General features: G+C 34.2%; 1 protein-coding gene across 14 annotated transcripts in view; it reads left to right on the top strand.

The window, feature by feature from the left end:
- rg (rugose) overlaps positions 1-13605 on the top strand; it is a 677097-nt gene that overhangs the window by 431477 nt on the left and 232015 nt on the right. For all 14 annotated transcript variants that reach the window (XM_066297050.1, XM_066297056.1, XM_066297048.1 and 11 more), the window contains 2 exons: positions 4059-4204; positions 7297-7510. In XM_066297050.1, coding sequence (XP_066153147.1) covers positions 4059-4204; positions 7297-7510 — 360 coding nt within the window. The remainder of the gene's footprint in view (positions 1-4058; positions 4205-7296; positions 7511-13605) is intronic.

Below are 13605 nucleotides of genomic sequence, written 5' to 3'. Positions count from 1 at the left end.
AATGTGACACGAGAAGCCATTTCCATTTGGTTGAAAGCTACGGGAAAAATTCAGAAGATAGGAAAATGGGTTCCACATGAACTCGATGAAAGACAGCAAGAAAATCGAAAAACCACTTGCCAATTGTTGTTTACCAGGTGTAACAGAAAGTCATTTCTTCATCGAATCGTGACTGGTGACGAAAAATGGATCTATTTTGAGAATGCCAAACGTAAAAAATCATGGGTAACTCCAGGCGAACCATCAGCATCGTCAGCAAGACCAAATCGATATGGACGGAAAACAATGCTCTGTGTTTGGTGGGATCAAAAAGGCCTAATTTATTATGAGCTGCTAAAACCTGGAGAAACTGAACGTTACCGACAACAAATGATGGACTTGCATCGAGCTTTGCGTGAAAGGCGACCAGAATATCAAGAACGGCAACACAAGGTGATATTGTTCCATGATAATGCACCATCACACGCTGCAAAACTGGTGAAGGAAACGATGGGGACGTTTCATTGGGAAGTACCATCGCATGCGGCTTATTCACCCGACTTAGCACCATCCGATTATCACTTATTTGCATCGATGGGACACGCTCTTGCAGAACACCACTTCACCTCTTACGAAACAGTTCAAAAATGGCTCGATGAACGGTTTGCCTCAAAAGAACGACAGTTCTTTTGGCGTGGCATCCACAAATTGCCAGAAAGATGGGAAAAATGTATATGTAACGATGGGAAATATTTCGAATAAAATATTTTTTATAATTATTGCGCAGTCGAGTTATACTTTTTATTAAAAGATTCCGGTTTCATATTTACAGACCTGGCACATCACTGATTAATATTTATTATTAATATAAGTATATTCACATTGAAAAAAACATAAAAAATACGACAATAATTATCGAACAACCCAATAGTATCTTATGGTGCAGGGTATTTCCTAATCACGGGGCATAAATTTATCGGAATCTTCCCTGAGTCAGCATATGTAATATATGAAAAAAAAAACTTCGTTAAATATGCAGGGTGGGAGTTCAGAGAATTTCATTGGATATATGTGTCGGAAAAAGTAAAAAACGTCTCGAAATCAATTTGAAGGCCCCAGGGGCAAAAGACGGAATGTCGCAAAGTATCGAAAATTGAGTGCTCTCTAGTAGAAAAACTTCGATATTTTATTATAAACACATTTTCTGGGAAAAAGCCCGGTTCGGCCCACTATATAACTAGCGAAAAGAAAGAATCTTCATCGGTAAATCATAAAAGTGAGGAAGGTCCATAGCTCTATTTCATGCAAATTGTTGATTGTAGTCTTTTTATTGCGTATCCTATCCGTTGTGGTCATTTTTGCGCGTGGTTTGTCGGCTGTGGTGTTTTTAGCACGTAGTTTATCTATTGCGGTCTTTTTAGTGTGTAAAATTTTATAGCGCTTTCTATTAGTAAAATAATTTTTGCCCGAAATTTGTACCTAACAGAGGGAAAACTGGATTTGGTGCAGTCTAATGCACTTAAAAAAAATCACTTTAAAGATTTCTTACACCATACCATCAACCAACCAAGGTTCATGTCTTCTTTCTAAACGTTTCGACAATAACACTCAATTAGACGTATTTGTCTTGGCAGTTTGACTTTAGAGCCTCTTAGGTATTTTTGGATTTTTATCGCAACACACGACTAAAAATCAATCAAAATGCTTACAATTTACCAACTCCAAGACCTAAATCCGAAAACTCTTCACTGAAAAACTGTAAAATCGTAATCAGCTTCCGAAATTAAATAATCACTCCACATCCGTTCTTCTGTCCAAGTTTAACCGCACCTGCGTTACAAATTAAAATGTTAACAAGAAGCAGATACCGATCGCTTGGTAAGCACACTGTAATTGGTAAGGGGCATCATACCAGTCTTCCCTTATTACGATTTTAATATCATAGAGAATTAAGAGGGGAAATACATATTGAAAAAAACTTTTTCTTCCATAAAATCATGAAAAACATTTCCAGAATATTTTAGAAAAACTGGTTTCGGGTTTCTTCTGTATTATTTCTTGCCAAAAGTGTGATAACGTCAGATTAGGCGGAGCGTGCAAGTAGTGGAGGCGTTTGGGCCGGAAGAATGCAACCACCCGAACTTCTTCATCAAGATGTGCAAGTTAACATTTTACCGATATATGAAAACTGGTCAAGGAAAGATCTGCTTGAAAGGTGTTTTGGAGGCCATTCGCAGAACTTCAATGAGAATTTAAATGTTTACATTTGACGTTTCTCTCTCTTAAAATTTTAGCGCGTTTTTCTCGAAATGTGAAATTTCGCACGCCGAACACAATAACTCGAAAACTACTAGAGGGATTTCGCTCAAATGTAGAGAAAGTTCGCTAATTCTTCGACCTTTGCATGAATCTCTTAAATATTTCTTGTTTAATGCTATAGAAAAATGTTCAACAATAATTTCTAAAGAAAACATTCTGTTTTTAAGCGCTTTCTTTTTTATGAATTTTCAAAAATTTCATAATGTTTTGGATTCATGTAAATCGTAATTTCATAAATTAACGTAATATTTTTGGTGCTTCTGTTTTAGGTGATTTTACCGTTCTCCGCAGTATACCGCCGATTTTTAAAATGCGTACAGGGTGTAACAGACCATCCTGCAGATACTTCAGGAGGTAGTAGTATTCAGCAAAATAAGAAGAAAATACTAATATACCCATAGTAAAAAACGCGTCATTTTTGATATACAGGGTGACAAAGTTAGTTTTTTTCATGTTTTGCTATTTTCTTTCGTATGCCTAAAGATATCCCAATGAAATGTCGCATCTCTATTTTTTAAGAGGCTCTATAAGACAATGTCAAAATCGTTGTTCTCCATATACATGGTTTTCCTCGTTTACCTATTATTTTTACTTTTTAACGTTCTTTAGAGCACCCTGTATGAATTATAATTTCGCATTTAGGTTCCTTCTTTATTTCTATAACTTTTTGATTTCTTTCATTATTCTTGCATCTTCCACCATTTATGAAAAATGTCTAACTATCGATGCATATTTTAAAGAAGAAGTAAAGAATGCAAGAAAAATTTCCTAAAAATGAATCGTATGTACTAAATTGGTAAAGTAACAATAAAAGTAAGTGAATCTAAATAAAAACAAAATTCTAGGAACTGCTGAAAATGTCCTCTTCCTAAGACGCAAAATTACAATTTATGCCTCATATATCGGCGGACTCTTTCAAAAATATCAGAAATATTGCGAATAATTTCACACATGGTCACCATTCTATTTCGCAAATCCTCCAATGTGGATTTGTGAATTGGAGTCTTATGTATCAATAATTTAAGATGTCTTCAGAAAAAAAAGTCCAGGTTATTCAGATCTGGATATCTAGGAGGCCGTAGCTGAAGGCTTCCTCGATCAGTCCAACGATTGTAATAATGTTGATTTAGCCGCTCATATTAGTATTTCCTTCTTATTTTACCGAGTACTACCATTCCCTGAAATATCTGCATGATAATCTGTTACACTCCGTATTTTAACCCGCAGTAGTTTCACGAATAATAAATATTTTAAAAATAAAAGAAAAAAACTACATTGCAGTTATTGCAGCCAAAAATAACTATCCAAAAGGGCAAATCAGACGGTGCAGTAAGTGTCGAGAAAAAAACATTCTGAAACAACAAGCGTTCGATATGTATTTTCCCCCTTAATGTAAAACCATGCGTTCAGACCCTGTTGTATTCCTTCATTTTAAAGTCCACTTTAAACTAAAATAGAATTTTTTAATAGATAATCAATGGAACAGAACGTCAAATCAGATACTTAATCACTCTGTTCGTAATTAAAATTAGGGTCTACGACCGGGCGTAAAGGGTTTATTAATAAACGGTCGAGAATATATTAAAGTGCGAATATACAGTTAATGATTATTTAATGATGGACCACAGCGTTTCATATATTTATTGTCGCTATTTACGTACTCAGTTTAAATTATCCTTATTCTCCCTTCCAAAAATAAACTTCTAACCCAAACGTTCCAAGTTCCAAAAGGTGTTATTAACCATAATGTTTTTTTGTAGGATGTAAAAGCTGTGATAACCCACTCCATCCACAGTACTCTTAATTCAATAGGAGGCATCCAGGTTTTGTTTCCTCTATTTTCACAACTAGATCTACCATTCGAATGCAATGGTTCCGCTGATGTCAAGAAAGATCCAGCCCTTTGGTGAGTTTCTGGACGAGGTGGAAGTAATTTTTTAACAACGACGCAAACCTCCGAATAAGTGTAAAGGTTTACAACTCACATAACAATGCAAGCAAAACAGAGCATAATAAATTGGAATGGTCAGAGAGTGGAAATGTCTGTTTGGAGGTTTGTGATGTACTTTTTTGCTGTAAATAAAAGTTCTGTAACAGAGCGTGACAATGTTTTGTTAGAGAATTTCCAAGTACGGCGTTAAGCTCTGGACGCTTGAGTCCTATTTTTTTGAGCATCTCAACGGCGTTTTTCGTTGAGGCCATTTTTTAATTTAACTAAGGGCAACCCCACGATTTTTTGGTTTCCTGTGGCGGGGAGCGAGGGAGGAAATACCATTACTTTCAGTGCTAATATTGCTCTGAGCTAAATCAAATAATTTATAGCTTAAGCGGTGTCCGCGCGTATAAACGTTGAACTAATAACTTTTTAATCAAAGAATATTCCCGCTTTCAAATTTGTAAAATTAAAATTGTCGTCGTAGTTTCCATTTTATTGAAGGATTTGAGGTTCTTGGCTTGAACTGCAGTTAGTTTCTGCTGATCAGGGCAGTACGTCGGAAGAATGCAAATCAAATCGTTTTTTTGTGAATTTGTTATTGGCTTGAACCAATACATCAAAGTCGCGGCAACTTTAGCATGACCATAACATTCGTGTAAACAATGAAATCAAGGCCGGAAGTTGGCGAGTTTCGTAGTTTCTGTGAAAATTAACTTCTAGCTAAAGTTGTCAGGATATTTGATCTAGTGTCGCTAACACTGTTTTAATTTTGTTCTACACCCAATGCGCTGCCGAGTTACGAGGGAGAGTCAAATGATAACCTTAAAAACGATATTAAACTCAATTTATTGAAACAATGTCAAAAATTAATGTGTAATTTTCCAATGTAGTCCCCATTACATTCAATACACCTTCTCCATCGTTTTGGAAGTGCTCGAACATCTGAATTAAAAAGATTCTTTTTTGGGACTGTTCGCAGCAATTCATGCACCATCCGAATCACTTCATCATTAGTTTGAAATTTCTTCCCACCTAAAGCTTTTTTAGAGCGAACAATTACGTTATAATCGCTGGATGCGAGGTTAGACGAATATACAGGATGTGGTAGACATTCAAACTTCAAATTTTGAATGACTGTGGTCAGTATGTTGTCGCGCGTTATTGTGACGCAAAAGAACACCATTAGTCAGATATCCTCGCTCTTTGATTCTGATAGCAGGCTTGAGTCGGTTCTTCAGAAATTCTGAGTATGTAGTACTAGTAACTGTACCTCTATAAGGGATATAGTCTTCTAAAATGACCCCTTTAGCATCTAAAAACAGGGTCAACCTAATCTTTTCTACCGAGAAGTAGTTGCCTAATTTGTTTTTCTGTGGTGAAGAAGCGTTGCGCCATTCTTTGCTTCAGGATTTGGCTTCAGGTTGGTGATGACCAGGACTCATCTCCAGTAACAATTCTTATCACAAAGGCATCTCCCCTGTTTGATACCGACGCAAGAGCTCCTCAAAAGCATTAAAACGTCGTTGTTTCAATTCTGGGGTCAGTTGCTTCGGCACCCATCTTGTTGACATCTTATGGAGCTTGAAATTGTCACGTATAATATGATGTATAGAACCATGGCTCATGTTTAAAATTTCAGCAATTTCGTTAAAAATTACACAATTTTCTTTCACCAACACTTGCTTCAACTGCTGAAATGGCGTCAAGTGGCAACACGATTTCCTTAACTTCTTCGGTGAGAATCATCTACGGAAATATTCCAGTTTTTGTATTTGTAGCTTCATTCATACCCTTGTCAGAGCGATAGACACGAATTTTCGTATTGTAACTTCATTATACTGTGAATGTCAATAGGTTTCACCTATTCAGTTTGCAAAAAAACCAGTAACGGAACGCTGTTCATCCTTAGCGCAATGCTCTAGAGAAGTTTCCATTTTGGAACTATAATTTTGTCAACAATTTCATTTCTCTCCACATTACGATTATTGCTTGGACTTTTACGCCTTAAAAAATAATAATTTTATACATTTATACAGGGTGTTTCCTAACTACGTGTACAAAATTTAAAGGCGTAATCCTCGACTGATTTTGAGTCAAAAATGTCTGATAAACATATGTCCGCAAATGCCTTGTTTCCAAGATACAGGGTGTTGAAATGTGACGAGAAAAAGAGATTTTATTTCCAAAATGACTCAATTTGGGTGTTTGAATTTTAGAAAAGACAATTTTTTGGGGGAATGCTTTAATGATTAATTATAAGAATTGCTGAAAATGACCACCATTACTTCGTAAGAGATCCTGTATCACAAAGACGTTGAAAGAGGTTTTTATAGGTTTGGTGGTTGGGAGCTTGGTGGTTTGGAAACCTTTCCATGTAAATGCGCCTCGCTGCCAAACAGTTACCATCAACAAGGCCGTAAACAAAAACCATATTGGCCATTTCTTGATTAGTGTAATTAGGCATTTGAAAAATGTTCAAAACTGAGGTATAATCTGATTTTTGGGACACAGAACTAAATTCTTTCACTTTAGAGAGTAAAACACCAAAATAACACTGACTATCTTGTTTATAGTAGTGGAAGTAGCAAAAAAAACTAACAATAAACAAGTTAGTAAATTCCACCAAACCTTTAGAAACCTTTAAAACCTTTTTCAACGTCTTTCAGTCAACACCCTGTATCTTGGAAACAAGGCATTTGCCGACATATGTTTATTAGACATTTTTGACTCAAAATCAGTCGAAGATTACGCCTTTAAATTTTTTACACGTAGTTAGGAAACACCCTGTATAATGTAATTCTCCGCGTGATTTTTTCCTTTAGTTATTTCATGGTTTTCATTTGATTCTGCTTCCTAATTCAAATTGGTACTTCATTTTCAAATGATTTAATTCATCAACTTTTGTTGGTATACAGGATACCAAAAGAAACATATACTCAAATTGGTATATCGTGCTAGTTGATAAGAGAATAGAGCGATTCGGCAAAGTATGCCTTAAATAATAGATGCTTAGCAATGTTATACCACATTAACGTATTATATATTACCTATTTGTGTTTCAGTTCTAAACTACTGGGCTTCATTTGCGAACTTGTGGAAACATCGCACACGGTTCAACAACACATGATACAAAATCGTGGTTTCCTGGTGATCAGTTTCATGTTGCAGCGGTCATCTAGGGATCACTTGACAAGCGAAGTTTTGGGTTCTTTTTTAAGTTTGACGAAGTATCTAGTCACGTGTTTATGTGCTAATAGTGAGTTGCTTCTAAAACAGGTGAGAATTATTTCCGAAAACATTTGTTATTATGATAATGTTGCTAATCAGTCCAGGGCATTTTAAACTTTTACTTAATATGCATACCTCTGATCCGTGGTTGATAGTACACCCTGTATATTATTTTATTTAATCTCTCTCATATGCTGAAAAACTTTCATGTAGGATACCCCATATTCTCTTCCAACTATTTTAGCGACGGAAGATCATCAAAAAATATATTATTTGCAACTTTCTATAGCTAACTGTTACTAAATAAACTATTCTTTCAAATTGGTACTATGAATTATGTTACTCACATTCAGTCTAAAATTCGAATTTCTTTAAGAACCATGACCAATATCTGGAGTTGAAATGAAAAATGTTCTAATGGACTTGTGCGTTAATGGATCATTAATACACTTATTGGTTAAATAACTATTATACAATTGAAAACAGGGATATAAGTAAAACTTGAGAAACAGAAATTGCCAGTGTAGGGATATTGGGAGGAGAAGCAAAAAATGAATAATATACTGGATACACTATCTATAATATCAGAAGTTATGGGCATTTCTGGAAATAAGGGGCTACGTTGCATTGCTGAATATACATTAGATAGATCCATCAAGTTCTATTGCCTAAATTTACAGATTTTAGAACCGAGCCTATACGTCGTTGACAGTAAACGTTAAACAAGTTGCGAACAGATCACATTGAGTGTATATATATATTTATATATACACAGGGTGTCCGTTTTACGAGCTCCACCATGGGGATCTCGGTTATTTAAAGAGATACGAGGTCGGTTAAATTAGGGCAAAGTTGCGCATTTTCGAGCTTTGTAAGATGCCATTTGAAGAATTATAAAATTTCCATTAGTTCCGGAAATATCCGAGAAAATACGAAATTTAGAAAAAAGATTTTAATTTTTTTCTGGACTCATTTGAAGAGATAATTGAAAATGGCTGGCACATTTTCGTAGTCACTTTTTCTCCTCGACAACATGACAATGTCAAATTTGGAATTCGACGTTTCGATTTTCCGGAACCATCATCAACTTTATTTTTTCTTTTGGGCGACATCTTGGATTTTTACACTTTTGGATTCAGCTTTTTTTCCGATGACGATGATGTATCACATGTTAAGAATCGGACTGGAATGGAAATTTTATAATTCTTGAAACGGCTTACAAAGCTCAAAAATGCGCAATTTTGCTCTAATTTTACCGACCTTGTATCTCTTCAAATAACCGAGATCCCCATGGTTAAGCTCGTAAAACGGACACCCTGTATATATATATATATATATATATATATATGTGTATGTATGTATGTATGTATGTATATCGTAGGGCTCTGAGTTATACCCCCCTCTACTGTTAACTTTTTTAAAAGTTATTATTTAAACAAAATTCAAAAGGAGCATAAAATGGGAGAAAAAATAAATACTATCTTTTGAGGTGTGTTTATTTTGTACATGTTGGCTACGTCACCAGTAACGCAAAATATCGAATTTTTTTAAATTGAAACATGGATCAAGTGACATTTTAAATCAAACGCCTTTTAAAATTGAATACACTGGGGCAATGCGATTCAAAATATATCTATTTGTTTTTGAAAAAAACAGGTATAAATTTGGTAAAAAACGCTAAACAAACTCAGTTACATAGCATATAAACAATGCAAAAACTTGTTTGTTGATCGGAAAGTAATTTGTTTTTGATTTTTGTACACCGACCAATCTTTGATCGAAAAGTAAAAAAAAGAGAAGAGTAAAATGATAATTAAAAATAACCAAACACGGTTCATGAGCACGAACTGGAAAATAAAATATTTTCCCATGAACATATAATGTTTTCACTGTTAATATTTTTTTAACTGAGTTTGTAAATGTTGCATTGTTTGCCAAACTTATAGCTGTTTTTTTTTTAAATGAATTGATAAATTTTGAATCGTAATACACCATTGAACGTAGTTTTGAAATACTTTTCAATTCGATGTGTCAGTTAATCCGTGTTTCAATTTAAAAAAATCGAATATTTTGCGCTATCGGTAACGTCAGCAACATTTAAAAAAATAGACAAGCGTCAAAAAATAGTTTCCTTTGTCTTACTTAATGTTGTTTTTGATTAAAAAAAAAATAGTTCGTTAAAACATTAACAAGAAAGGGGGGTACAACTTAGAACCGCACGGTATACGTAGAGAGTGGGATATGCGCAGCAAAAAAGTCGTCTTTTCTGTCGGTTTTACATATTTTGGTGAAATTTTGGCAAGTCATGTTTTTATATACACACATGATATTTTTCCAGTTTGTGAAATCTAAAGGATCTCAATAGTTTGCGTTACATAGAGCCAGATTGCGCTTTTGTATTTAAAAGTTTACCTTAAATATTTGTATTTGTATAAATGTCATCTTGATTTTTGAGTCCGTCTGCCGCGGATTAAAATCAAATAATATTAAAGTAATATCTGGGCTCCTCAGATCTCCCGAAGGCGGAGAAACAGTTTTTTTTTTCTTTTCATTTAAAAGCAAAATACTCCACATACAAAAGTTTTTTTTTAAGTTATCGCTTTACTGTATCTGGGATGTCTAAAATACTAATTTACGGTTAGAATTGAATATATTATTCCTTTTGTTCTAAACATGACATCACTTTGCCTAACACACAAGTTGTGTCTAATTTGCTTGCATTAAAACCTATCTAATTATGCACTTGTATCTCATTCTTTTTTTTTATTATTTCCAAAGCGGTAGGCAAGGAATCTTAATTTTTGCTCTATACATTTTCTTTTTGCATATGTTTGGAACATATGTAAAAAATATGAAAAGCGAATTTCTATGCCGTACCGCTTTGTAAATGACAAAGGGAAATCTACTCATTTAATCTATGTATTTTTTTTCTAATTTTTTGTTTATATGTTTAACCCCTGTACTTATCCAAGCATGTTGTAGTACACAAAAACTAACCTGTACTGCTTACTATGTTGATTTTAAATTTTGAAAAGGCCTAAATAAAAGAAGAATTTTAATTCCCTGCTCTCGCTTTACTTTCAAATTGTCTCGTCCTAAATCCGAAAGCATGCTCTGTGTTTACTACATTAAAAATAAAAAAGAGTTCAATAAGAATACATAAACCAAGCATTTTGACGTATTATGGTAAAGGGAAAGAATGATAGAATGCACCCTACCAATTCTTACCATCAATTTTGAAATGAATGGTCTTAATAATTAAACAAGTATCCATGCATTCGCCTAACATCCTTTACCTGCGTAGGTATTGAACAGGACAAATGCCCATATTGTCAATTGTCTTACGGTGGTCTGCTCCTATCATGGGGAAATGAGGATAACAGAGTACAGTTTCCTATTATAGAGTTTATTATCAATGTGGCTTTCCAGAGGTTTTCCATTATTTTATTTAGAATCTTAAATTAAAGCACTAATCTCTTAATGGAACCATTTTTATATTATAATAATTGCCTTCTTGACTAATATTGTTTTGTTCACTTATTTAGAAGTTGGTGAACCACTTTGCAAACGTCGTCATTCCATTTGAGCAGTAAAATGGCACTTCTTCCGTAGCTATAGGAAAGTTCTAGAACGATGAATTGTGTTAAGTGGGTTGCAACGGCATATTGTACTAGTTTCTAGAGCCTCAAATACTAAATATTGAGGCTGAATCCGTCTATAACCTGGTTGCAATTTTCATCTTTTTGTTACTTTTGGTAACTTACTTAACCCATTAGCGCTCAAATTATTTAGGCGTTAAATTTATAAATTTTATTTTTTACAAAAACTAATAAAAAAAAAAACAAAAACTATTTAATAAAAAAAATACAAAAACTAAATAAACTGTAAGTACAGGTCTACTCATTGTGCCAATTAGGAAAGCAAAGAGTACACAAGATAACATTACATTTGTCACAAAATGTTAACTGAAGACCATCGTACGTATGCAGTTCTCGCTGCATACTTAACCACCTGCATAAGCCAAACTTATGTCCCGATAAAAATTGTTTTAATAAACAAATTTATGTCATAAAGGTTGTTTATTTTCTGCGATCTATACAGGGTGTCCCACAAGTGTTTCATTATATTTCAGTGGGTAATAGTACATTGAAAAATAATACGACTCCCTATATAAACCATATTCCAATAATGCTTCATTAAGAAGATACAGGGTGTTAAACTTAACTTAAAAAATCTAACTTTTCTTGATATATTCAAAACCGTTTGAGATATGTAAGTGAAATTTGGCATGTTTTAAGAGTTAATGTAGACGCATTTATTTATGCAAAAGGGCTATTTTTCGTTTCACCAGTGACGTGCGTACGGACACCTCTCAGCACATTTTTAAAGAAAAACATGGTGCGCCACTGCTTTTTATCAAAATAAAAATTATTTTTAGAAGTTTAATTTCATTTAGAAGAAAAATGCTCACTTGACTCTTTTTCGTCCGACGTATCGTTTGCCAGTAAAAATTGAATACCGTCTATATGCACGATATTCTCTAAATGGTTTTAATAATATTAAGTTTGTTTTAAATATTATTAATTTGCTATAACATTATAGAAATTGTTCAAATTAGTGGCCATTTTGTTCAATACATAATTGAGCTCGCCTGTTCATTGATACTCTGATACGTTGAAATATTCCAGGTGTGTTTTAAGTTTAACACCCTGTATCTTCTTAATGAAACATTATTGGAATATGGTTTATATAGGGAGTCATATTATTTTTCAATGTACTATTACCCACTGAAATATAATGAAACACTTGTGGGACACCCTGTATATAGATCACTGGGCGCTAATGGGTTAATATAGTCCTACAGTCGGTAATGTGGCAAACTTTCAAGCATGTCTCACTAAATCATGTTACTAAGGATATAAAGAGGTAATTATTGCAACCAGATTGCAAACTGGTTTATTTGAAAGATTGTTAGCGGAATACGAGTGAAAGAACTAAATTAAATGATTAAAAAAAAATTAATGGAGGATAAAAGGGCTACAACGATAAGCCCTTAAAATCGTCCATAGCAACTTACCATGTATCCTACAAATATTCACTACAGGCGCGAGCAACAAACTATTCTATGGATGATCCACAATGAGCTTAAATCGAAGTGCCATTACGACGTTTTGTATGAGTTGCTGTAAGGGGTAAATTCTCAAACGCAGTTACTTTTCCTATCTACGTTCTGGGCCGTTTTTCGTCCTATTGTGTTTTCCCTGATTGTCAAATGGTTTTTGCAAGCTCGTTGAAATATTCTTTGTTCTACAGCTTTTGCTCAGCCGTGGGAAAGGTGGCATTTTATTTCTCAAAATGAGATGAAATGCCGCCACTGTTTATATGATGCCTGAATATTGCACAGTCAACACTTTGCAGACATTTGCATATAGTGTGTTCCAAATTGGTTTTACATGTCTGAGGATCTCGGTTACTGAAGTCCCTCGCTCATATTGGCACAACACCTACACTACACACTTTTGCTTTGCTTTTTTTCACAAGAATCGCGTGGAAAAGCATCGTTTCAGTGTCGGCAATATGTTCCACGCCGAAGAGGTAAAGAGTCGGTTAAATGTAGAAAGTTTTAGACATTTTATGAAGAACTCTTGTGATTTTAAAAATTGATTTATCTCTTACTTTTTTCCGGAGAATTGAGTAGGTGAATGTGAGACTCTGCGTTTTAAACTTTGCCCTATAGTTATTCGACAAAGCTCGAAGTACTTTTGAAAGTAAAATATTATTAAGATACTTAGGACATATGCGATGCCGTTACAAAAAAAAAATCCATTGTTGTTTACTTCCAAGATTGAGACACAGTAGAGAATACAGGGAACTTAGAACCCATGAAATTTACAAAAAACTGTGAGAAGATGGTAAATTGCTCACAAAAATATTCCAAACCGCACATTCTTCCTTCGTTTATGTCTGATTGGTTTCCCGAAAATTCCCTCTTCGAAATTTAAAATGCAAGCTCCATTTGAATCAATAAGTTTGAGGTAAGGTTTGAGAAAGTTGTTCAAGGTGACCTACGATTTTTTAACGAATGAATTAAATGAGTCAAAAGCTTTCCTGGTTATTTTAATTTTGGTCCCCTATTTAACGAA

This window comes from Euwallacea fornicatus, chromosome 27, assembly GCF_040115645.1.
Source record: "Euwallacea fornicatus isolate EFF26 chromosome 27, ASM4011564v1, whole genome shotgun sequence".
In the NCBI taxonomy this organism is placed as follows: domain Eukaryota; kingdom Metazoa; phylum Arthropoda; class Insecta; order Coleoptera; family Curculionidae; genus Euwallacea; species Euwallacea fornicatus.
The sequence above is the reverse complement of the archived record's forward strand: the minus strand, read 5'-3'. Positions and strand labels throughout refer to the sequence as shown.